Below are 27,123 nucleotides of genomic sequence, written 5' to 3' on the forward strand. Positions count from 1 at the left end.
GCAGTCAGGCAGTGAAGGGGTAAAGCTGAGCTTGGACTGATCTTTCAGTAAGGCTGTGAGCAATACTGTATGACTGGCTGCAGCAGGAATACGGAGCGCAAAGCCACATCATTATTTCCTTGCCCACTCAGCAGATCGCCTGTTGGACCTTTACAGAGCCTGCCTGGGTCAAAGCCCTGACCGCAGAAAAGATTCCTCACCTCTAATTTTCCTTATTTTATTTTTTTTTCTCTCTCTCCCTGCAAGAGGACAGAGCTTTCATTCAGCCAAAATCCCGTCTTCCCCCCGAACGCCGGTTTTCCTTGAGCAAATGGCAACTAAAATCGACAAAGAGGCATGCAGAGAAGCTTACAATCTGGTCAGGGATGACGGCTCGGATGTGAACTGGTAAGTTTTGACCCCCGGCTTGCTTAGACTCCTAGCGAGCTTTCTCTGAGCTCAGCCTAGAATAAAATTCAGCACCACCACACCCCTCTCTCCTACGGAGAAAGCGTGTGGATGCCTGCAATAAATGATGGGAGCATTTTAATACATTCTCCCCGGCAAACTTAAATATTGGGGAGAGGGTGATTGGTCGCGAACGTGGACACAGTACAATGCACCGATTTAGAGAGTCTGATTGAGTGCTACAAGTTTGTAATCCCTCTGATTTACTGCAATCCCTGCTTGTCTGTGAAATGTATTAACATTCCTGCTTAAAGCGCCGACCCCATTCAAACAGTCACATTTTACCGTCTCCTCTTTCCCTTTCCCAAAGGGTGACTTTTAAGTATGATGGGTCCACAATAGTCCCTGGAGACCAAGGAACAGACTATGAAGGTTTTACAAGGAAATGCACAGGTAAGGCTGGTCTAGTTGCTTGTGAATGTGAAAAGCGGTTTGATATGCCTTTGTGCCCATTACAAAGAACTGGCATCAACTTGTGAACTTGTGTAAAGTGGACCGGGCTCTGATTGTTTCAGTGCACAGGGTCGAATTAGCACAAGGCACTCCCATAGCAGCTAAACTCTGGAACTGAGTCACTCCTTTGTTTCCTCCATAAACTTAAGTCTTGTGCAGAGGGGTTCCCCCCCCGTTTCCTGTACAATGGATGAAGTAATTTTCAGTGCTTTCCCAGCATCTGGATAAGCTGGGGCAAACTCTTTTATCAGCTCAGATCCTATTGTTAAAATCTGCAGTTCATTACAAGATTAAATCCCTTTAATTGGAGGGAGAAGATTCCCCCTATCAATCATTGTGGCCAAACTCTGGGTTTTTTTTACAAAACAGCATGCTTAAAACAATCAAAATGACCCTCCCTGGCTTTTCTGAGACAGGGACCTTCTCCAATACAGTCTCTGAATAGTGCCAAAGTAACTCTGCAATTAAAATGAGCACAGCATTGGTTTGGAAACACAAAACCTCAGAACAAATAGAGTGAGATTTGCATGAACAAACAACCAGCCTTGAAAACAATTGGAACTGCATAATCCCAACAGTGGCAGTCCCGGGTTCAAACCGGCAGCTGCACGTTCAGCTGTGTCAGTGCAGCGGGAGATTAAAGCAAGGTGTCATGCAGAAAACCAGGAAGCTCTGAATGAGGTCTGATTTTGCTGCTGGAAATGTTTATCAGAATCACTCCCCCCACCCAACTTTCAAAGTCTCCCATACCGGCTGTTTACCTCTCCTGGATCTAAGTCTTTCCATTAAAGCGTAAGGTAAGAGATGTGATATATATATTGCTATTCGATTCAGTGCTAGCCTGAATTCATTTCAAAGCACTGCCCTGTAATTCTGGCAGGGCTTCCTTAGCTCATCCATCCCATGTCTGATTTTTAGTCTTCTGTCATACCTGTATTGTGGAGGCTGGACAATCTCCCTTATGGGGTGAAGGAAATGGTAGTATAACTGTCCGTAGGACTTTCAGTGGGTATTGTGAAGGGGGTGGAGGGTCTTATCCAGCCAGAACTGGCCCAACCAGCCTTAGGCCTGCTGCCATTGTATTGAATTCAGTGGAGAAATGTCCATGGACTTAAGCAGAGGGGAAGAACAGATTTCTAAATAAAATATAGGCGTCACCAGGGAAAAAATTGACTCTAGTGATTGGAAAGTTTTAATATGCTTTATCAAGGAGTCTCAATGGTAGGGCTGTGGGATTGTATTGGCTTGTTATGGGTACCTCCTAAGAAGGAGTCCGCAATTGTTCTCAAGTGCTTTTCAAGGAAAATGTGTTTCCAAATCAGGCACTGATCTGGTTCAGTTCATGTATTTACCATGGATGTGCTGCAATTCCTGATCTGGGGACATACCGCTCTTTTGATCTCTGACCTTATAAGAATGAGGATGAGGCATCATCAGGCAGAAGGGGTATTTATTCTCAGCTGTGCCAAAGGGCATCAGCTGAAGTGAGGACACATCTGAGAATTTTTTCCCCAAAAGTGTTGAACTGACCGCTGATGGCACTGGGATTTCGGGGCGCTCCGCACTTGTGAATCTCACACTGGTGCGGTTCAGGAAAGGGTCAGCTATGGAGCTACGGGTTGTTCAAGGCTGATTGATGGGTAGCTGAGGGACCTTCATTATTTTTCCCCTTCTCCTGTGATTAGGGTGACTGAACAGCTTCCTCGGGCCTGTGAGTGTTATGGACAAACCTCTCCACACTTAATATTTTCTGCAATGCATTTTTTAAGGGTTAATCTCTCGGTTTGTCTGACCTGACCCTTGCAGTTTTGTCTGGGGAGATTGTGACTGTTACCGTTGAATGGTTCTTACCTCTCTCCCCTTTGTCACAAGTAAATGGAGGCAAGAGGCTTTGGCAGAGCCAGGTGCTAATCCAGGGTTGCCTACGTAAGAACCAACGCTGGAGACCCCTTAGGACCCTGTCTCATGTTCTTGCCTGCGCTATGCGCGGCAGGTCCATTTGCTAGGCAGGCACTTAGATGCACGCAGACAGACAAAGGCATTCACCCCATCTTCCCTCTATGAATTCCCCATTGCTGCACTGACCCTGCTAACTCTACAACATCTTCACAGCTTCAGATAAGAGGCATCACCAGGGTAGACCTTGGCCTTAGCATAACACCCATTAGAGCAGTGCCCTGTGTGCAGTTGCCCTCAAGGCTGTCCCTGAAGGGTGTTATCCCCAAATAAAAGCTGGCAAGAGGAGATCAACCCTTGACAGTACCATCTCTCTGAAGTGCAAGTACTGGAAGCTTTAAGACACCATGAGCAAGTTCAGAGGTACCGGCTCTTGGCTAAATATCAGAAAGGAACTTCCTCCACCCACAAATTAACAGATGCTGCATGAGTTGGGGAAGGAAGATCTGCAAGTTTTAGTGACTTCATCTGTGCAAGCAGCCCGAGTCGGACCACTAGACATCAGTCGAAAAACAAGATTGGTGCCAGCTCTAAAGTTAGAGCTTCCCTTCCCATCTGGAAGCAAGGTGGCAACTATTACTAGAGAAGGAAGCTGGTGAAATACACACACACACACACACACACACACACACACACACACCCCCTCTCCACCCCCTGATAAACATTTCCCCTGCCTTCCGGCCTGCAGTAAGAGTCGCTGCCCAAGACCACAGCTGATAGATGTGGCTTAAAGGGGAAAAAAAGTGCATTGGGCTTCAGCATAAACTTCATTGTTTTGAATTCCTGTTGCCCAAAAAATACCAGCTCCCGAGCCACAAAATACTGCAGCTGCCTTTTGCAGAGCCACGAGTGATTCAGTTGTTGAAGGTGAGAGTGGGAGCTGGAATACAAAACCTCAGCTTGCCGTGTAGGCTGAGGCTCCTCGGTGCAAGTTTGCCGTGCTCCACTTACCAACCCATCTGTTCCAACTCCGCTCAAGTGTAAAGCATCTGCGGCTCCTTTCTTTAATAGCTGTTCTTATTAAAAGCACCTTCGGCGTGCTGTACATATTGCTTTCCTCCTGGGTGTTAAATGATAGGGCAGGCAGAGTCAGGATGTGCTAATTCCTTTGACTCACAGACACCGGAAGTGGAGTGCTTTTGCCGGGGGCCGTACGGGTTGCTTGCCTTTTGCACCTTCTGCCTTGCATATAGCACAGACTGCATCAAAATGAGTGGCTGTTTTTTCATGGAGATCATCATTTTCCTTCACAATGAGGTTGAACCATGTGCCTGCCCAGTGGGCATCCCACAATCTTTGTCCAGTTGCCTACATGGGGAGAATTAGGGCAGTCGGCCCTGTCGTTTTGGCTTCCTTTCATGTGGCTTAACATCTAGAGCACAGACCCTGTGACCAGCCAGCTCTCTGCAGACCTCCAGAAAACTCCCTCCATCCATACTTGAAGATTATAAATTCCCCAGATACTACGGATGCCTGCCTGCCTACATCTGCATACAATATCATGCAAACTTTGATACTTCTCCCGCTCCGTTGCTTTGGGATGCTGCAGATCCATAGGTGCAATTTTTGAATAGGAAGAAAATTTGGGGAACAAATCATTCTTCCCTCACCAGCAGGATTCACCAGTACCTTGGTTCTATATTAACCAAGAATTTAATTCAAGGCGTTTGAGCCATTTCATTTTTGCAAACACAGCTCCTGCCTGGGTAGATGGCATGGGTCCAGGCATAGCATTAATTTGGCATTTAACAGTTTGTGCCATCAATACGCTTTTAGACAAAAAGCTGAATTGCTCAATGCAGAGCCAGAAACCCTGGTAAAAGTTTGAAGGTTGTTCTGTAGGAGGGTAGGCAGAACCGTGTGTTTATTTGAAAGGCAAAATTGGGCTGGTGAATAGACTGCCGAGAAGGGAAGTGATGCCCAGTTCGGATTTTGAACTAAAACGACATCAGTCAGAAACATACATTTAAGGTTTTGTACGTGTCGCAACGACGTCGGACTCCAGCTGAGAGCCGACTTCAGTTTGTTTTGGCCTCTCGGGATTGTTATTAAAGAAACATGGCGTGGCTTAGCCTTGATACGCAGTTAGTTTTAATTTATGGTTGGGTGCAAGGCAATGAAGTATAGGCTGAGAGATCTTGTGTCTCCCCCTTGTAAATGTTAGTTTCTCTCTATGGCTCTGACAAAAGGATTACTTGGGCTGGAAAGACCCAGTACCAATAAAAAATTGCTATGACAGCATGAAATGGAATAGCTATTCATATGTCTGTAAAGATCAGGCTGGTGGCAATGTGCAGTCGGTGCGCAGAGAAGGAGAGCCTGTGGTGTGAAGTAAATGCCGTTTACAGCATTGGAGGTGGATAGCAGTACTGGGAATAAACTTTTGAGAGGTAGTTCAGGCACCCTTGAGCTTGTAACCTCTTTCATAGACAGGAGGGTTATAATCAGTAAGTCTAGAATTTGGGAGGGAAGGATCTGGGGCCAGATCTCTGAAGGTATTTTTGTACCTAAAGATGCAGGCACGTGTCTGGGATTTACAAAAGCACTTGAGCAGGCTCATGGGTTATATGCCAAAGTTATGCTTTCTCACTCTGCATCTGCCTGCAGATTTAGGTGCAACAATACCTATTTCTTACTGCTTTTTCCCCCTGTAAAGTTCACTTAAGTTCTGTTTTCTCTCAAATTTAAGGGACAAACCCATGAAAACCGACGACCCATCCTTATGGCAATTTTGTGTGTGTGTGTGTGTGTGTTTTGTGTTCACACTGTGTTCCCATCTGCAGAGCCTCCCGCCCTCCCCTGGCTGTGTGTGTACCTCCTTAGAGGATCAGATAAAAGTGGCATCTGTTTGACTGCCATTTCCCTATGGCCATCTGGGGCCCAGACGTTCAGTGATGTATTTGTAGGGTACTTCCCTGCAAGTTCTAGTGGCAGCAGCATCAGGTAAACCTCATCTGAAAGGGCAACCACATTTAATTGTGTGTGTTCAGTGAGTCTGTAATTTAAACATCGTGGCCGTTGTTCTGAGTGCCACCATCCCCATATGGGGCAGGAATTGATGCTTCCTTTGTTCAGAGTGCCTTCTGGCCCCCAGCATCAGAGCAGCCTCTTCTGGCTTAAGCTCTGCTTCCCATATTCTCCTATAGACCGCGGGGTACACCTATCATTCAATGCCTCCAGTTTGTGACCGCAAGGACTAGTGAGGGAGCCCAATTACATAGAGGTTATTCCCCGTTTATGACTCTCGGAGGTTCCTTTGTACAGTTAAGCAATGACAAATCAATGTTTTGTTGGGATGCATTAACTTGAGGTATGGACAATGGAAGTTCAGGTGGATTTTGGGCAAGGGTGGGGAATCCAGGCCCCAGCTGCACTTCAGCAGCCTACATAAATGTGGAGCTTTCCTGACTTTGAAGTTTACTTTCTCCTGGCCTGCATTACAGGTCAAGATGCTGTGCTTGTCGTGCATCAGCGTGCACCTGTCAGGGTGCTCTCAGTCTGGCATGTGACTGTTACAAGAAACAAATAGCTTAGCTGCAATAGGGCTGGACTGTAGTTTGCATTTCAGATACCCCCTAGGGTAACAGACCCTGAAGACTTCCGTTAACCTTTTCTGTATTGATGGGAGAAGGCCAGGAAATTCAGCTTGGGCTGACGACTCTCTATGTCTGATGTGCAAAATGTATGTGTCTGCGGTTGGCTGTTAGAGGGGAATGCATTTCAGTTTTGCCTACACTTCGGCTTTTGTTTAGAGTCTCAATGCTAAACATTTGCATTTGTCTGTAATGAAGATGGAGGGCCTTACCCAGAACTTGTTAAAACCAGGGGAAGGAGTCATAACTTCAGTGGGCATTGAGTCAAAGCCCAACGGCCTGCGCTGTGTCAGGGATGAACTGCTCTGCTAGGAGAGGAAGACTAGTGTCAGAGAAGAGCTGTACAGAGGTGAAGGCCTGGGTGATAAGAAGGTAAGGGTGGGCGCCCCAAGCACAATCCATGTCGGGTGGTTCGAAAGGTTTAGGTGTCTGCATGCAGAACAGGGTTTAAGTGGTGAAGAACGGCATCCAGCCAAGTTGCAGATACTGGGCTATTTCTCCCTTGCAAATTAGGACCATGACCTTCCTTTCCAGGTGTCGCCACCAGCAAGCTTCTCTCAGACAACATCCGTTCCCACTGTGTTTCCTTGTCATAGAGCTCTAAAACGGCAGCTCAGAGATCTTTGCTTCCTCTTTGTGAATACCGCACATTTAGCTTGCATCACACAAAGTCAAGGGGAAAGAGTGCTTGCATCCTGTTATCTGGAAACCAAATGTTTGGATGCTAAATGACTAGAGGATTTTCATCCTTTGCCAGCTGGTTCATTTAATTCAGTGTTCCCCTGGCACTGGGGATGTGTCTAGGCTGCATAACATCATGTTTAGTGCACCTGGGTCAAAATGGGATCTCCAAGGCCATGAGATGGCCACATCTGAGTGTCCCGTTTCCTATTTCTCAGTGTTCCTTGGGACTAAAACTAATACAAGGCTATAATGGCATTTAGTTGTATGATACCACCTTAGCATGCCAAACTCCCTTTGGTTTCATTGAGAGCTCACTAGGCTGTTACTATGGGCTATTTATATATAATTACTTTCCCCCAATGGTTTCTAAAAACATAGTTGCAGATTTGCCAGGATTTGAATGCAGACAAGCCATGTGTTACTGGAATTAAGCTTCTACAGATTTCTTGGTTGGGTTGCTTTATATTTTCCTTTCCCCCCCCCCCAGTTTAGCTGGGTTTTCATAGGAGCAGATGTATTTTACCGTTCATGAATTAACCAAAATATGGACATTGAGAACCATTAAAAAAAAAAAAAAAAAAACCTTTCTGGATTTACAAAAAATGGTTTTGCTAAGAGTAAGCAGAAAATATTTTGCTTTTCATTGGAATAAAGAGGAAAGAAAGTGTGGGCGCATCTACATGAGATGCTAAATATGCAGCAGACTAATTCTACTGTGCATTAGTGTGTCACGGCAAAAGCCGTGCTAATGCGCAGTAGAATTAGTCTAGTGCACATTAGTGTCACTTAAAAGGCGTGTGCTGGCACTACTGCACAGTACCACCAGTTACTGGCACATTGAGTTAGTACCTGTTATTACATGTACGAAAACTTAATGCACAGTAACAATGGTGCGTTAATGCATGTGTAGATGTGTCCTGTGATGTCTCAAATACAGAACTTCAGCTGGTGTCATTTATTGCATCTCCACTGACTTCAGCTGATACATGGCAGCTTACAAAAGTTGAGGATCTGCCCTCATGACGTTCACGGCTTGAAAAGCAAAACCTTAGCTGCCCATTTCTCCTTGATATAAACATGTGGCCCTAACAGTTAGCACCATATTGAAGCTATATTCCATAGATTCATAGAGTCCATGTGTGTTTAAAGTGTTGTTTGAATTAACTTTAATATGAAATAGATTTCCTTAGAGCAGTTAGAAGAGATACCACCCAGAAAATGTCTCCAGAGTAAACCAAAAGCAATCTGAATGCCTTTTAAAAGAAAGGCTCTGCTCCCACTCTTTCCTTTGTATCGCTGTAGTAATATACTTGCCTTGTGACATCCCAATAAAGTAGCTTGATGTCATAGCTTGATGTGGATGCTTCAGAAAGCATAGGGCAAAGACTGTTTTTTTCTGTGGCTCATTTGTATTTATTACCATGCTTATGAGGGGGATGGTAAATTGAATTCATTTTGTATCCTAGCCAAGGATATGTGCATTCAAGACTATGTTGAAGAGGTGGTGAAGAGTTGTGCTTTTCACACTCCGTTTGAATGAATCCAGATTGAAAGCAATAAGAGTCAGGAAATGATTGATGCAATGTACCACTTCCTATCCATAATTCACTCTGTTGGGCTGAGGCACTCATAACACGATGTATCAGGGACAGAGACATCTGTGACATGACTCCTTCAGTACCTGGGTATGGTTAGGAGTGGTAAAGGGAGGCGTGATAGCCTTATCGCAGAATGGCTTTGGCCTGCCATTCATTAGAGCCACCGGCTTTATAACCAGCAGCCTTTTTCCAACGCATTTATTTTTTGCAGATAATCATTTTATTTTATAGTTTTTACTCATGTTACAGCATTGCCTTTCTGCATGGTGCAGAAATTTTAGCGCCATTACATACCTAGATAAAAAAGGGGAATATCATCAAGGAAATCAAACAGAAACTACAGCCTACCAGTGAGGAACAGAGTTTAGAGAAAGAAGTTAAGTGATGTTAATTGAAGTGCTCATCGTATAATTCTTTACAAGGCATCCGTTCCACTCCTGGTACCATACAGTTGCACTTCAGGTAGAGACGGTAGCACTAGTAGCAAATGGGTTGCTGTTGTTACACCTTGCCAACTCTGTCAATGAATTCTTCCCAAAGACAGCCACTGTCTGCGTTACATCCAGCTCTGTTAACAATGCTCTTTTGTTTCCTTTGGGCTGTAGTGGAGGCTTAGTGACTAGAAGATGACTGTATGGAATTAGGCAGGATTTCCTCTTCCAGAGGAAACCTGCTGTTTCTCTAACATTTGTTAAAAAGAGCAAAAACAAACAACAACAAATGATCAACAGGAAGAAGTGGACATCTATGTCTTAGAGCTAATTTAAGCTTTTTTTTTTTCCCCCCTGGAGCGGAAGTGAGATAATGAAAATGCCTCGGGCTTTTAGTTGGGGAGGGGAGCTGGAACAGATGCTGCTGACGATGACTTCTCGCACAATGAAAAGATTTGGCAGGGTAGGACTGATTAGCTTGGAAAGAGGAAGTCTATGAATATGGAAGCGCTTATTCCCGGATTCTGTTATCACTGCAGACATGCTTCAGAGTCATTGTGAAACTCAGCTGGTTCTGCTCAGGGACTCTCACGGGGCGGCTGGAAAGCTACCTAACTCTGTCTGAACCCTGCTGGAAAGCCCCACGGCTCTTATTGTCGCCCTCTTAGCAGTTATCCTCCATCCCTTTCTTCTCCTATGTCGCCTTTCTTGCATTTGTTAAACACATTAGACTATAATATAGTGATGTCACAGGCAGCTGAGCAAAATGGCGAGTGATGTCATGGATCACAAACTCGCCTCGAATTGCATTCACAAATTTTTGCCCTCTGTCTGAGCTAGCAGGCATGCAGATGTAGGCGGACAAAAAGTTGCGTGCCTCTTCTCCTGCTCTTCCATTGACAAATATGTTTTCAACTGTAGCCGCAACTCTGTGGGTTACAGGTCAAACTGAAGTCCCTCCACATGGCTAAGCTCTCTGGCCGCTGTCACAAAGTGTTATCTTAGAACTACCATGTATTATGCATGTATCATCATAATAATATCACCTATACGGGCATGCTTCCAAATAACCGTCGAGGCGGTGAGGTTCTACAACTGCCTTCCACTAGGAGCAAAAAAGGCTAATTATTTTTAAAATCGTCTTGATAAACTGATGGAAGAAATTATGCTTGCCTGCGATAATAGCTACTGGTCTCAATGGCCCAGGGGTTTTCTTCTTGTCCCATGTTCCCTGTATCTCTGTAGGAACCACAGCGCAGGTCCCAGCACAACACGACTCTGTGTCATCTGCGATAGCAATTCACCGTCAGCTCCAGTTCTGACAGAGCAAGGTGTTTCTTTAGCCCTCCAGCCCGTATAAATAGTAACAAGAGGATTTTAACTGTCTTTTCACCAGGGAGGTTTACTATCTATATCCCTCCTCTTGCTCCTGATTTATTTATGGCTCTAATTAGTTGTTGACAAGGAGATGCTTTGCTGCTGAAAATTAAAATTTCTCGCCACAGGTCTGGCCAGTAATAAGCCTCTTCTAGAGACAGAAAATCCTTGTTCGTGCACAGTTTGATGCCTGGTCAGGGTTGTCTTTCAAGAGAACTGGCTGAACAGAGAAAGAAATGATAACTTTTTTCAGAATTGGAAATTCACAAGAAGTTTTCAGGGTTTGGGGTTGTGGGGGGGTTCTTCCCATTTTTCAACAAAACAAAAAACATTGATTTTCCAGTTTTCTTTTTTCAATGGCAGAAAGCAGGAGTTGGCAGCCTATAGTTTGTGGTGTGGATCCAACCCACAGAGCCAGGGGATTTGGTGGGATGCTGGTGAAGGAAGCTTTCTCTGTGCTGGGGCCAGGCCACTAGGAGAAGTGGCAATGGCTGTGGCAGCACCAGGAGGGTCTTGGTGCCAGCCTGTCCAGGACCTGAGCTGGGTCATTCCAGCCCCCTGCCAGAAAACTTTGCCAACCGCTGGCAAAAAAAGACAAAATTTGGAGGGAAAAAAGAGAGAGAGGAGAGGTTTGAAAAAATATCAAACAGACAAATCTTTTCTGTTTTTTGGAAAAGAAGTTTCCATTTCCCAATTGGTTAGTTTATGCTGCTTTTCAGCATCATCTTGTTTCATTAAAAGTTGTTGCGAGTGATGTATAGAAACCAGGGAAGCAGCTGCAATGGAGTGTGCTGGCAAACCTGTCCGTCTCCATGGTAGGGTCAGAGTTGCTGTAGGTTCCCACCTCCCACATGCTCTAAGGAAAAGAGTGGAGAGGGTGGTACTATGTATCTGTAACTGCAAATGCACTCAGCAATGAGCTGGTAAGTCATCCTGCAAAAAAGAATCCCCAAATCTGACAGACTCCGGGGGCGGGGTGTGGACAGAAGTGACACTTTTCACCTGATCCAGCCACGAAAAGCAATTTATAGCCATGACCCAGTAAGTGCATGGCTGCAGACAGCTTCAAAAGCGGCCGATTGGATGAAAATCTGACCCCTCATTGTATGAGGGGTCAGATGACGACGGTTCAAAACAGACCGTCTTCCGTAACTTCTGTCTGCGCTGCAAAGGGGAGAGAGCTGTGCTTTAGTTTGGCATAGCAAAGCGAAAGCTGCTTTCTGAAGTGAGGCTTATGGTAGTCTTCAGAGTTAAGGGGCTGAGGGTCCTCTTTCATCTGTGGGTGGTGAGGAATGAAAGGTGGATATGGGAGGTCCTTTGCTGCGGTCTTCCCTTTTATACAGACTTTGTGTATTGAGTAGCCTGCACCCTTCCTAATTTAGCCAACTTCTGCCGGCAGCTTGCTGTCATGCATGCTGCCTTTTGTGTGTTGATTCCTGCCTTCCCAAAGCCGATTCATTGAGATCGAGGCTACCGTGATAGATTTCTTCCCTTTCCTGACCTCCATGCCACAGGCTAAGTACATCATCTGGGTAAGCTCTGTGGACTTTAATGACCTGCCCATTGCAAGTGTTTAATCACAATGTGGCAGCATGCTCAGGTAACCTGGTGGACCTGGGCCAGCCAGATAACGCTTGTTCATTGCAAGAAGCAGATCTAACACTGAAGGGGCATTTCCTACAGACAAGGGCACATATCTCCCATGTTACAAAAGCTTATATTATCCTATTACTCCAGAGCGTTGCTATCAAATAACTGGAATTCAGATTAGGAGCCCTTGTTCTTGGCTGTGCTCAGATATGGTTGGCAAGGTTTCTTTGCTTGTCTCCGCGTTAATGATATCTCCTCTTTGTTTTTTGAAGATGACATCAGGTTGTTCGGGTTCATCCGATTTACCACCGGGGATGCCATGAGCAAGCGAGTCAAGTTTGCCCTGATCACGTGGATTGGAGAGAGCGTTAGTGGCCTGCAGAGAGCCAAAACCGGGACTGACAAGACTCTGGTCAAAGAAGTAGTACAGGTAACTTCATATCTTTCCAACCCTAACTAGCAGTCTGACTGTTTCTAGCTTTTGAGAATGAAACGGGATGCTCTGTTAACTCAGGAAACTACTTTCTTCTGAAAAGCATTAATTTCACCCTCTCTTCCTGTTGACAAGACTTAAAATTTGTTCTTTGAATGCTCACTTTAAAGCAAGTGCCTCTGAACTTAGAGCCTTCACAGCCCTGAGCAGAGTGATAAAAGTATACACGTCTTGCCTGCATAAAGTTATGTCTTAGCCATTCTCTGCCATATACAAAAGCAACTTAAGATTGAAAGATAAGAGCGATAACGTGGCAGTGAAACTGGATAATCAAGAAAGCAATGCTTCCTCAGCCTGACAAAGGGTTTATAAACTCAAAAGCTTGCTAAGAATTTTTTTCCAACTATTTAAGTTTGTTTAATAAAAGATATCAGATTCACCCAAAGAACTATCTGCCTACACTCCTACTTGACTTTTCTCTTGATCTCTGCTGTTTGGCTGATTTTTGGAAAGCCACAAAGTTTCTGGCTATGTCACTGTATGGAGGCTGTAGAAGAAAGAGTTGAGGTTGCAATCAGTATTAATTAACTAGCATCTTTTAATAGTTAACTCAATTTGAATAGCCTACTGTTTGGCCTTGGGTGTAACAGGAAGGCCGAGGTGTATGCTTAGTACACACCTCAGAGCTATCACAGTGGAGTTTGTTCACTCAAGTTTATAGTGTCATTTAACTATTTAGAGGCATATAATGACATTGTAGGTATGTCTATACATGTTCCCAGTGCTCCTGCTCACGTGTTAAACCTAGAGGGCATGTCTACACGTGCATATTTACTGTGTAGTAATTTAGGTTACTGCAGTAACTGAAAATTACTGTGCAGTACAGGCGTGCGTCTATACATGCACGTCTGTACTGTGCAATAACTATGGTGACTTACTACAAATTGGACAGAAATTTAATACGTGCATCATGCAAATATCAAGTTTACAGCTGATTAGTTACTGCTCAGGAATGCATGTGTAGATGCCTTACTGTGCAGTAACACTGTGTGTGTGGACTGACTTGGAACTAACTTTAGTTCCAAGTCAGTCCACACACACAGTGTTACTTTGCTTTAATGGCTGCAAGTGTAGACACTGGCCTAAAAACCTCTTTCTGGGCACATCTACATGTGCATTTACTGCGCAGTAATTTACTGCACAGTAAATGCACATGTAGACGCACAGTAAATGCACATGTAGACATACCTAGAAAGTGGCAGTTAAGCCACCCTGAGGGCAATGGATGACATCATTGGTTACATCTATGATTCCTGCATGCTTGAGAGGGACAGTGGGGAATAATCCTTATTTAGGTTTGGCTTTGTGGGAATGGGAGAGCCAAGGACCCAATGTAGATAGACCCTCTGATGTTCCAGTTCAGCATATGTTGGTAAACTAATAAGTAGGGGAAGGGAACATCTGCTGTTGTAAAAGATGGTTGGGGAATGCTGTGAACGAAACCCTCCTTTCTGAAACCCTTCTTGTTGTGTGGCAAGGGGATTGTAGCCAAGAGCAGCACAACAACAACCGGACAGATGTTATGGCTCAGTCGTGCTTTCTCCCAAGAACTGTTTAGAGTGGGACTACTAGATAACTCATTTACATTGAATGCTTCTCTTTGGTGCCAGAGAATACCCTTTGTTGTTCTGCAATAATGTTCTGTAATAATTCTGCCCCTGTCAATGCTAAGAGACCTCTTTCCTGAGAGCGCTTCCTGGAGGCTGAAAATGAAGGTCTTTTCAATTCACACTGTAATTTATATGGCCCTAGAAGTAATCTGAATGTACAGTCCTTAAAAAATGTGACCAGGCCTGCCTCAATTCAAGCCTTCTTCTTAGGAAATAGCCATTTCTGCTGCCCTTTTCACTATGGTAATCACACTGAAAGATCCTTTCTGAACTTTCATCATTATAAATGGCAGCTCTCCAAGCCAAGCTCTGCTACTAGAAAGTAGTCGAAATTGTGTTGTTGTAACACAAGCTGAAATTGATAGAGTGCTGACAAATCAATCAGTTAAAATCACTGGAAATTAGGTGCCTGAACACCTTTTTAGGATCTGGGCCTCCCTTCTGCTACATCTCGTTTGAAATTTAGATTGTTGCTTATACAGTTGAGTTAATAGCCTATTTGACTTAATAGACTATTGGACTGCTCACCATACTTGGCTGTGACATAAAGCCTTGATCTTGCAGCTAATCAATATATACCAGGGTAGGTGGTTTGAACTTGAAATATAACCTCCCTGGAATACTAGCTCAAGATTACACATATTCAGCAACCCCATTAACGCAGACCACCCCAATGCATCCTCAGATGTCATGACAATTCTGATCCACCTTCGTTAGAAAATTATCTAGAGCATGTTTTGCTGAGCCATTTAAGGTCATTGAAACTGATTTGCTTTGCCTGCAGCATGCTTGAGTGCTGCAGAATGCATCCCATGGCAGTTGTGACATTAGTGGAAATCCATGTAAGAGCATGTGCCTGTACCAGAGATCCGGTTGCTGATAATGCAGGATTGGGACCAATAGTGCATCTGTGCTCTTTCCTTGCTACAGAGACAGCTCGCGAAACATATTCATTATTCCTAATTTTCAGTCATTGCAGAATAAGTAAAGTTCTAGGACTAACTTAACTGCTGTGAACACAAACGCTGCCCAGGGATGTCCATTATTGACTCTAAACTAATACAACCTAAGTAGAGGATGAGTATCAATGCTCCTAGATGCCATGCTGACTCATGCAGTGTAAAAGTCAACTGACCTCCACTCACTGGAGCTTGAAGGGAGCAAAAACAGTCATCCCTTCATTATTAGAAAGCATGAGTTTAACCCAATTTTGGTTAACTGAGTAGGACAGCTGAGAAAAAATAATAATATTAAAAGCCCTGGTGAGTTTCTCACTATGTAGGGGTAGAGGGGGGCAGGTTTCTGTTGTTGTCTGGTCTATGGTAAATGCAGTTATACATTCTTCCCCATTTCCCATGTGCAACGTGGTTTGACTCCAGAAGCAACAGTGTGGGATGAGCAGGTTTTGTGTGGCAGGTAACTGTTTTGGGTTTTACAGGGAGTAGGAAAGCCTTGGGTTTCCAACAGCAGCTCTTTGGTGAGAGGACACCTTCGTAAAACTCAAAAGACACTTGCTATGATATAATATTAGAGAAAGCTGAGCTGCCACTCTCTATGAGAGACCAGAGCTCCTGTGTGAAGGGGGCCTGTTTTGCAATCTTCTATACTTTGTAGATGCATTCACAGGCTACAGGCTGAGCACTGTTCCAAGCTGAATGAATGCCAGTCCACATTGTTCTTCCACTGAGTTACTAAATGCAAGAGAAATCCAGACCAAATGCTGCCAAGCTAATGAAATCCACCACATTGCGTCTTAGAATAAAGAACAGTCGCACATGGCAATTATTAACGGTCTCTTAGAAGCACCTGCCATAAGGGAACACTGGGGATATTAAACTTTCGGGAATGGATTAGGGGCTGTTGAACAAAAGAATAAAAATGCCACAAAGGACGGAGAGAAGACAGTCCTTTGTTTTATGGTTAAAGAAATGGGTTTCTGCTGCGGAAGGGGTAGCAGGTGCACTGCATCTTCTAGGGGCCATATTTTAAGAGCTCTGAAATTACTGGGCTACATCCTCTGCTGTTACCAGTCAGCATCGCTCCATGAGAGCGTTTGTACCAGCTAAAGATCTAGCTCAGCCAGTTATTTGGGGGGCTCTTTGCCATTGTTTCCAAAATATTCCCTTACTTTTAAGCTGTGGGGAAATGTCTAGACATTTTGCATTCATTTAATCAGGCTGTAAGGAAACCTTAAGGTGGCTCCCTTGAAGAACCCGTTCATTTTCCACCTCCACCCCAGCTCACATAAGGTAGGATTAAACTGTTTTGCAATGTCAGCTGGATATGGATGGTGGCAGTGGTAGTGTCAAGCAGGCATCACCCAAAGTTGAAGTAGATGGTAAGAGACTAAGGACTGGAGGTTTTCCTGTGTACATCCAGGTCCCTACTGGAGTTCCAGTTAGTTTGTTGGAGCCATATCTGCACGTCCCATCTCAGGTTCCACATCTCATGGCATGGGTTTATAACAATGCCACTGCCTGGGTCATTCATGGGGATTTAATCCAGAATCTCTGAAACCAAAAAGCAAAGTCTCTACTCCTTGAGCTAAAGGACTAAGTCCATTCCCATAGGGCAGTAACTAACTCATTAACCTAAGGAGTTGTCCAGTCACTAGTGTGGAACAAAATCTCACCTGTACTAGCATGGATCATACAGTTCCCCAGGCTGAAAGGGCTCCCCTTATATTGCAGAGATCCACAACCATTCCAGTTCCCCTGGGGCCACCAGAAGGGATGCAAAGATTGCACACAGGCCTGTGGTGGAGGTCCCACAAGCATCCCACTGACAAAGCTGACCCTGACTGGAAGGGGCTGGGAGGTTCTGGGGTTGCAGACCTGGAAGCCTGTTTAAACAGACAGGCCTAGGCACGGTGTCCCTAAGTGTGCACTGTTCTCTGGTTGAGGGACTCATGACACCAATGCAAACTGTGTGCCAAATGCTGCCTTAAATGATTGTTCAGCCTTGGATAGTCAGGCTGAGCCTTTCTCTGTTTGAGTGCGGCTGGAGTTTCCATGAACGTGGCACTTGCCAATCTACCCCATTTTGCCTGCAAGCATGATGCATTAAGAAAGAGAGCAGGTATGTGGTGGTAGCAGCATCTTAGTGGTGCTCCCACCACTTCCCAGAGCGATTCTGTTCAGAAAACCAGGGCTGGATGCTGGTCCTCCTTGCTACAAGGAAACCCCCAGTTCTTTTTCTTCCCTCATTGCGTAGTTATCTTCACTAAGGATGTGATGCTTGGTTAGGCAGGAAATACCTCTGTTCCTTAAATCACTCAGCTCTTCTGTGTGAGTGAATAAAAAAGGGAGTGTCTGGTCCCTGGCTGGATTGTCAGGCATCAGGGGTGAGCCCTCACATCTGCTACTTTATCATTAGCATTTTGTGAATCTTGACTGTTCCCTCTTTCCTCCCCCATTCCTGTGAAGTCACCTGCTGTGTTACTGGTCTAAAGCAGGGGTGCTCAACCTCTGGCCTGCAGAGCCATGGCATCAGCCCACAAGGATCCCCATGGGTCAGAAAAATTGGCAGCGGGGAAGTGGTGGGAGCCGTGCATGGCTGGATCCAGCCCCGCCATGCAGTGGGATAAGGGCTGGGCTGCTCCCAGTTGTGTCCCCCTCCACCACATCCAGATTGGAGGAAGGAGACCCCAAAGCATGTGTCCCAATCGGGGCCACTCCACCCTGCCACTGACCCCCCTCCTTCACACTGCACATCCAGATCAGGTCCAGGCTGCTCCCCTCTGCCCCACATTTCCCCACTCCCTTGGGTGAATAGCTTAAGGTCAGATTGTGCACCCCTCCGCAGCTGGATCTAGTCCACCAGCCGGATCCGGCCCATGGACGGACCTGAGATTACCCACTTGGCCCACAGGGTGAAAAGGTTGGGTACACTGCCCCCAGGTCAGGCACCATGGCTCTAAAGCAAACTCACAAAAAACCAGCTTGGTTCCTGCAGCCAAATATCCTTGGATTACCAAACTCTCTCTTGCATGCACTCACTATATACTTTTCTTCTGACCTCACTCTTCTGGCACTGAGGAATCTTTCTGCTTTCAGTGATGACAGGCAGACTGACTTGTTTAGTTCCTGCTTTGCATTTAAGAGCCAGGCCTTTGCTCTCTGCTGTTACCTAAACAGGCTGGGGCTTGCAGTTAAGCTGCTCTGCCGTGGTCTGTATGTCCTGATGCAGTGGGTCACTCCAGCGCAGGGTGCTGTGGTCTGATAGCTGCTAGAGGATCACATAGTAGGTAGGGCCAGGATCAAGTGTGTGCAATGGATACCTTTTCTTATGCATTTCTTGTATCGTGCGGGCTGTAACACAGGCCTTGGACCCAAGTGTGCACTGCTCTCCTGGGTGTGACTAATGCATACACTTCCCTTTTTCTTCTGGAGAACAGAATACTTGACAAAGATCTGAAGCCTCTCTCTAAATTGCAAAAAGCTGCCTTTAGATCATACTGGCTCTGCTGCACATGAGCTGGATGAAGGGGGAAGTGAGGGTAAATTTCTGATGTGGTGAGTGATGAAAGCACCCGGAGAGTCGCTGAAGGCTTGGCAGAGCAACTCATTTCTCATTACCACCTGGACCCCATATTTCAATGCCATTAAAAACATTGAGGCAATTTAGCAAGTTGATATATGGAGAGGCAGCACATTGCTTTGTGAACTAGCAGGATGCAACCAGGGAGCCACTTCCTTTCAGGCAGGGTGAAAAGTCTTAACCCCGAGCTGAACGCCCCAGGCATGTTTTCTTTGATGCTTCTGAGAGCGGCAGGCTGGTAACCAGGTTCTTTGGGTAAATGTGATATTTTTTATTAGATCAATTAAGAAGTTGGAAAAAAAATGTCTTTGCAAGGTTTTGGGCACAAACACCCTTTGTCAGGCATAGGGAGACTCACTCTGTTAACCCAAACAGGAACTGTGCCTCTGTCTTCACACCGCCACCACTCTTTCCCCTTTTCTCTTTGCTTATGATTTAATCTAATAGCTATTAAAACTGGATGTGAAATGACTAGAACTCATAGTCTTGGTCTCAGAAGAAGCCTCCAGGGAAGATGAAAGGCAGAATTTCATGCTTTGCCTCCATAGAGGACGTTCAGCTTCAGGGCAGACCACTGGAAGCATCTGCCTTCAGGAAGCTGCTCTAAATCAGGACCCACCATCGCTGAGAATCCACATAGCTGTATGATATTGCCATACCTTTCCAGCCAACATTTGGGGACTTATATGAGGATTTGTGCAGGGCACGAATAATACTTATACCAAGCAAATTCTCTCTCAGCAAAGAAGCTTTTGTGGCCCTGCGGGAGCGTCTACACGTGCACATTTACAGCGCAATAACCAAAATTACTGTTCAGTACAGGTGCATGTCTACACGTGCATGCCTGTACTGCACAGTAAATACAGAAATTACACCGACTTGAGCATAAATTTGATACCTGCATCATGCAGGTATCAAATTTACGCCCGATTAGTTACTGCACGGTAATGTACGTGTAGACACCTTACTGTGCAGTAACACTGTGTATGTGGACCGACGGGACTAACTTTAGTGCCAAATCAGTCCACACACAGCGTTAATGCACTTTAATGCCTGCACATGTAGATGCTGGCTGATTCCTGCTTACTACCCAGTAATTTCCTGTGCAGTAAATTTAAGCGGGTATAAATGCACATGCAGACGTGAGCTGTATATTGGACATTTAGAAACTGAATGAAGACAAATCCCTCCCAATGCTGCTTAGCAAAGAAGAGCCTGACAGCACTTGCTTCATAAATTCCTGGTCCATAAGTGGGGGAAATGGACCCAAGGCTTCTTTTGGGCTCGTACGGTGGGCTCTTCCCCCCCAGTGCAGAGTCCCATAGGGATCAGAAAGCCTGCCTGCAAATGGTAAGATCGAGGCCTTGGCTATGCTTTCTCCTTTGCAGAGCACACCAAAAGCCAGGCAACGAATGGATCCCCAGATGGCCACGCTTTGTATAAATTTTTATTTTCTATGTTGCGTAAGAAGGTTTGAGAGGCAAAGCAAAGGCGCTCTGGTTATTGCTGTGCCCTGATATGTGGACAGAGATAAATGGCATCATTGTTTTTATTCTCCACAGGCTCACTGGTGGCCCTGGGGTGAATACAAAGGCTGGAATTCACTCCAAGGGCTCTGCTGATGTTGTCAAAGGCTAAGGGTTGGAAGAGGCAAATCAAGAGCGTCCTGAATAACCCCAGGGGCCAGGGTCAGAATTGTGCCCTAGGCCTGAGCCTGTTCTCTGTTGTCTGCAGCTCCTTTCAAAGGAGTTAGGAAACTCTGTGTGTGTGTCTGCATGAATGTCCGAAAAAGAGGGGGCTTCCCCTCTGGTATCTCCCAACTCCCCTAATAAGAGGCTGTGCAGACTGGAAGGGGAGAGCTGATGCCAGAGCAGAAATCTGCCTAATATTTGAGTTTCAATTTGATTATAAAGCCTTATATCACCCCATATTTGCCCCCTCCCCCCCATGCTCTTCTGTGCCTAGCAGCTCAGGTTGGGGGAAGAGTCACAATGCAGGCTGAGGTCTGAGCCTTCAAAAGCCTCTTTGAAGTAGTGAGGTCAGTAAGGAGGTCACCAGCTGAGAGGACAACTGGGTCCCATCATGCAGGGTCCTCATGGAGAAAACCTACCACTGCAAGGTCAAGTGTATTGTGGGTGATCTCTGGGAGAAAGAGGACTGAACTGAACCTTTAATGAGGCTTGGCTTAGACAGAGACCAGAGCCGAAGCTAGTACTTTGCTGATCTGATTTATTTATTCCTACAGTTCATAGCACTTAACAGGACTGTGTTGGGAGTAAACAGATGCCAGGCACCGTGTTTGATTTTGTTCCTGTGAGCAAAGACAGCTGCTAATGGTGATTACCGAAGGTTGTTGCTTGAAGCCCCCGTGGCAGAAATCCAGCCTCCTCTGCTAATTGCTGAGATGATCATTTTGTATTGTGTGCCCACTCAGGTGGCCAGAAACATATACTCGGTTCTTGTGGGAAGGTAGTTTCCAGACTCACTGTATATCCTGCACTTGCCACCTAAAGCGGTTAATGAGTGACTAACACTTTCTTAGCCAGCTGAACCATGGCCAAAATGGCTCTACATCACTCCAGACCTAACTGGCAGCTATAACTTAAAGCAACAGCCACAGTCGGAGCTAGGCTAGTTCTTGCCAGGTTATTTGCAACAACAAACAAAAGTTGCATCCAGAAAGAACGTCATGGAAATAACAAAAATCACAGCCAAGCTAAAGTCAATGGGAGCATCTCTAAAGCCACATATTCCGGCTGTCCTGTAGGCCAGAAGAAAAGTGACTTCCAGAAGAGACGGCCCCCAACTCTAAAAACCCTTCCGTTGGTCACAGCATGTCTAATCCCAAGAGCCAAGACCAAGAACATCTTGCCTGGTCCAGGCCTTGATGGGATATAGAGCAGGAGAGGGTTTCAGATACCTGTCTAAGGTACTTATATGACCTAGATTGTTGCAGGCTTTCCACCCTTTAATGAACTGATCCTTTCAAACGCAGTAGGGTAGCTCATACAGGCAGACCTCAGACTTATGACACAACTGGTTCCAAAAAACTGTGTCAATTTATAAATGTCGTAAGTGCCACTCGTTGTAACTCGAAATGCCTTAGGTTAAGGACTGCCTGTATCCCTATTTTTTTCTTGGGAAGCTGTGGCACAGAGGCAGTAACTTGTGAAAGGTCACAAGATACTGAGCCCAGCTGTCTCACCACCGTGCTCTCCTTGCCGTGCCCTCCCCTAGGGTCTTGGCCATTCAGGACCTCAAAGGTACTCACTATTTGCAGGTACATTTCATGAAGGCCAGTGCAAAGCGCAGTGACTGTACCTGAAGACAGAAGGGAAGAAAGAAAGGTTGTTATAACTGTGACCTAGAGTGCATCTTAAGAGTAAAAACCCAACATAAGAACTGGTCCCACCAGCTAATAAAATATTAGAAAACCACAAAGTATAGTTAGAGATATAAAACCTGGATAACTTCTGTGATATACCAGTGTCTCATGGGAAATTCTTCAAACCCTGCCCAAAGCCATGTCCAAGTAGAACAAAGCAACTCTCTTGGCTGCGTAACGGTCCGAGAAGATAGCACCATGTGGTTTCAAAAGTGCATTCCTCAAACTGCCGCAGAATGGCTTTCATTGTTGTTTAGATCTATCTGGTTATGAGAACCAACCCCCAAACAGGAACTCGAGCTCATCTCAATAGAATCAAGTCTCCCTATATGTCACTCTCCCTAATTATTTTTAAAACTGGGGCAAGAAAAATTCTCAGCCAAAGTTTGGCCCACCCTACAGTCTACCTAGGTTGCATTTCCCTTTAGCTTCAATCCAATCTGGTTAATTTTAACCTTCTCTCTTCTTTTTTGCCCCTTGCCCAGTCTTCCACATACCAGTAACGTGAACAGTGTTAGATTGAGAGATGCGGCAACTGTCCTATTTTTCCTGGGCCATGGTCCTCTTTCACCTCTGACTTTGAGAGATCAGGGCTCCACTCTGCTAAGTTCTTTCCAGGAGTTGGCAGCTTACAAAGAGAAAATAACTTGTGGTTTTTTACATCCCAAGCATTCGCCCTGCCCCAGCGGCAATGCATTTTCCAAGCAAAGCCTCCTCAAGTGTCTGACTGCATCTCCTGCACAATGCAATTCTTTTGGGCCGGGTTTACTGACAATGTTACAACATGATTAGTAAAGACCCAGGCTTGAATTTCAGCACCCAGTTACATTTCCAGACCTGGCAGTTAAGGAAAATAATCGCTCCATTTACAAACCGGGTGCATTTGGTGTGGAAGACAATGTGATAAATGATATGTTTGGTCTCCTCCAACATTCATTAAAGACAACAGAAAGGCTGGCATTAAAGTAATGTAATAAAGTAATTAAAGGAATGTAACCCTGGCAGGTGTACGTGCTTTGAGACGGGGAGGGCTTATTCAACAAGTTAGCATGAATAAACTGAAATGGTTAAATGCAAAAATCATGTGCAGCAGGACAGTGCAAAATTGCTGGGAATCCATTTGCTGGGAATTCACAAGAATCTGCAGACCTCCAAGCAGACCGACTGGATGCGTGCTAGCTGTGTTGGCTTGTGGTTTGAGGAAAGGCTCCCAAAACCTGCACGTCTTTGAAATCATCCTCCCCTGCTGCCACGCTGCAGACAGCTGAGGATGACTGGATTCACTCCCTTGGGGTTTCTCCTCTCTCCTTTCCCACACAAAGAACCTGCTTCTTTCAGTTATCAACTCAAATCTGCCCAGAAGTGGCTGACCACACATCGTGACACTGTCCTGACCCTAGGACGTAACAGATTGCTGGATAAGAAACGGCTTGAGGTGGGCTGTGATGTTGCTGGACTGACCACTGGTAAATGATGGCAGGCCAGACCAAAAGGTTAACTCCAAAAGGTTTATTTGGGGTTTTTTAAGTACGTTTCGGGTTCGGAGGATTCCCTACAGTATGCAATAGGCTCAGGCATCCACTGCATGGATGAGCATGGGGAAAAGGATCTGTCTTTTCTCTTTCTTCCCTTTTCCACTGCAGGAGAGAAGTGACAAGTCTTTTCCCAAACAAGTCCCTGTTCCTCCTCTACCCTCCACCTCGCTTTACCAGGATCACAAGATGAGGCTTTTGAGAAACTGCCAAGCGCAGAGCTCTCCATGTGGCTGAAAATCGGATGCCAATATTAGCCCCCTTTTATCCCCACTCAGGCATATGCACACTCTTGGCAGGGCTGTAGCTCCTAGACCCAAACAAGACAGCTGCTTCCCCGGGAAAGCCTTTGCCTAATTCTGCTAGGCTTTCTTGGAGGGGAACTTTTGAGCATTCATTAACCGGGCATCCTGGCTTTGCTGACTTCTCGAGGTGGTCTGGGCACGCGGACCGGGCATTTTGTCAGCAGTGCCGCTGCTATTCACGGAGAACGCAAGGGGACATAACTTTTTCTGTTTAATTAGTGTCGACTAAGTGTTCGCATCTGAAATGGGGAAAGGGCAAATGCTTTCGACAGCCTGGAGGGATCAGGATTAGGGAAGGAAGGGAAAGGATCAAGTAAAAGGTGATTCTGCTTATACATGCGGTATAAGCAGCTGTTTCATCACTGCCATGAAAATGTTGAGTCAGTGCTGCAAGAAGCAACTCGTGAGCCTTTGACTATGACTTACATTCATGTAGTCCCAAGCTTTCCCGGGGTGCTCTGGAACCTGTCTTAATGATCTACTTTGCTAAACCTTTCTTCTCTTGCATGAGATGCATCTCCTCTTTCCTGTAGATAGTCAGCAAAATGCATTTGGAAACAGTCTTTTTCTCTTGCATTGGCAGAACCCAGCTTGAGAGCAGTACCGAGTGGCAGTACCTGCTATCATTTATAGAGCCCCTCAAGGGGGTTGGCTACTTAAAAGTATATCGACGTGGCACGGTGCAGTGTCACGAAGAGATACTCAAGGCAACTCTGAACAAGGTAGCACCGGTACTAGAAATATTACAGCTGCAATAGTGTAATGCTCAGCCTGGGCTACATAGCTCTGCTAAGAAGCAGGGTGTATAAGCTTGGGGAAGGTGGTGCACAAATGTGGTTGTACTTATCCGGAGTTACTGCCGATGTGTGTGTGTACCACTGCATCCTGCCATGCAGACATACCCTCACAACCCAATGTCTAACCTTCAAGCAGTAGGGAAAAAAATGAAGAATTTAACTTTTTAGGCTGTGGATGTTTCTTATTCATTACTAGGCAAGCTAGAAATTAGTCTCCCATGTGGCTGGTGAAGACATTTTTATTATCAAGATGGCCTCTGGCTGTTGGTCTCAGAAAATACCAATTAAAATCTTCACTTTCAAATTTATGTTCTGTTTAATTCATGGGGACAAGTGCTTTTTATTGCTTGAACTTTCAAACTGCTGGGTTGAGCGAAACAGACACAATTGCTGGTTGTCTTTGCCGGGGAGGTGCTGGGGGTAGAGGGATGGCGGTGGGTGCTGCAAAACGTGGCACGAGGGTGGCAACAAAAACAGCTGCAAGAGCAAGAGGTTGGCACTTCCTAGGACCAGACACGTCCAGTTCCAGACACTTTGCTGTGTCTACCCATAATAACTGGTATCCATGTGGCTGAAGAAATAGAAAAACTGCCATCAAAGCCCCCTATCTCATCACAGGTACCATCCCTTTCACCACAGCACATAAAAGCATGAGCCCACATCTGGGCTGCGTAGTGCTAGGTGTCGTCTGTATTGCAGTGGATGACAGTCCCTATTCAAGAAGCTTGCAGTCTAACTAGAGTAAGGGCAGGAGAAGGAGACACAGCATGAGATGTCTTGGGCCAAAGGAAGTTCAGGTGGAAAAAGCCTTCCTTCATTTACACAGTGGTCCACATCCTGGTTCCCAGGGAGGTCACTTCTTTTTGGTTTACCCCTTTCTCTCTGTCTCTCTTCCAGAACTTTGCCAAAGAATTTGTGATCAGCGACCACAAAGAGCTGGATGAAGACTACATCAAGAACGAGCTGAAGAAAGCAGGGGGTGCTAATTATGATGCACAGACTGAGTAGGCACAGTAACCTCCTGGTACCATCTGCCTGGATCTGGAAGGGAGGGGAAAGGCACAACCGACTAACAGAATCGAGCGATGAGGCAAATGAGAGAAAACACCGATTATTTGTGCACACCTAAGAAGCCCCTTCCCTCCTCCCGAGATGGACTTTTATTTTCCATTCTGTCTAATGATACTTCCCTCTTCCATATGATCTGGTTCTTGATTTTTTTTTTTAACCAGCGTTGCACACGTACCTCAGTCCACAAGCACGTGCTGATGCTTTTGATGGCATTTTGGTTTCACCTTGTTGTTCTGCCCCAGCACTAGTCAGATTCAACCTTGCTGTTCTTAGAGACCTGCCGTTGTGTCTTTTTTTGGGTATGTATGTTTTGGTGGGATTCACACTGGTCTCAGTTTACCAACAGGAGTGTTGTGCACATGGAGTGTTATTTTCAGTTGTTCCTGGTGGTATTCTTGGGAAATAATCATTTTTGTTCTCCAAGCCTCAGGACAACTTGAGTTGACTCCATTTAAATTTGGATTCAATCTTCTGAGCTTAAGTGTCCAGCAGAGATCGTGTTTATTAGCTGCTTAAAAACAAAGCTAATATTGTTTTCAGCTCTTAATAAATGGAAAGATATCAATTTGCCTTAAAAATTGCTTGACAGTTGCTGAGCTGTGTGCTGCATCTCCATCCTTTCCTCCCCCTTAAAGATCAGATCCAACATGATTGGCATCTTTTTTGAGGTTATCATGGCAACAGTCAACTGGAGATCGAAATAAAATGTCTGGACGTTTGTTCATTATTTTGTGTACATTGGTGCCTGGGTTTGTATCCTGAATTTCTTAAAGTAAAAAAATACATTGTTGGCAGGGGCCAAGGAGAATGAATTCAAACGCATAGATTTCTTTTTAAATACCCGCAAAAAAATAACAGCCGCTGAATCCAGGAATCCAAGCAGCCTTTTTGTGTGTACGTATCTGTGCCCTCGCGTAGGCTGGTTTATTACCACTTCTGTCGTGATTCACAGGCCTTAAGGCAATCAATGACGCTGTAGCTCATCACCCAAGAAAAGGAGCAAAGTGGACCTGTCCATTTGGAATAAAACGCTCAACCGCAGTAGGTCAACACTTGTCATTTAACAGTGAAAAAAAATAATACAGGCACAATTTATTAGTTCCCCCATTTTTTTTTTGTATGGCTTTTTTGTTTCGTCTATGATGATTAAACCTGAATTACATTTAAGGGAAACCTGTGTTGTACTGGGGTTTGGGAGTCAGCGCTATAAAAAAAAAAACAAAAAAACAACCATTACAGAAATAAATGTTTTTCAAGAACAA

At 45.2% G+C, this 27,123-nt stretch overlaps 1 protein-coding gene across 1 annotated transcript; it reads left to right on the forward strand.

Moving 5' to 3' along the window:
• The first annotated feature begins 5 nt into the window (after positions 1-5).
• On the forward strand, positions 6-27,123 carry COTL1 (coactosin like F-actin binding protein 1). Its single transcript, XM_090062454.1, has 4 exons — positions 6-387; positions 758-840; positions 12,402-12,559; positions 25,688-27,123. The coding sequence occupies exons 1-4, from the start codon at positions 311-313 to the stop codon at positions 25,796-25,798; spliced, it is 429 nt and encodes a 142-aa protein (XP_089918580.1). The 5' UTR covers positions 6-310; the 3' UTR covers positions 25,799-27,123.

Source organism: Crocodylus siamensis, chromosome 9, assembly GCF_052110815.1.
Source record: "Crocodylus siamensis isolate JL-2025a chromosome 9, ASM5211081v1, whole genome shotgun sequence".
NCBI lineage: Eukaryota > Metazoa > Chordata > Crocodylia > Crocodylidae > Crocodylus > Crocodylus siamensis.

Bases quoted from the DNA above. Each gene is read 5' to 3' on its own strand.
- COTL1 (XM_090062454.1), top strand. From the start codon at position 311: ATGGCAACTAAAATCGACAAAGAGGCATGCAGAGAAGCTTACAATCTG. The intron at 388-757 runs GTAAGTTTTGAC...CCTTTCCCAAAG, and splicing joins GACGGCTCGGATGTGAACTG to GGTGACTTTTAAGTATGATG. The intron at 12,560-25,687 runs GTAACTTCATAT...TCTCTCTTCCAG, and splicing joins TGGTCAAAGAAGTAGTACAG to AACTTTGCCAAAGAATTTGT.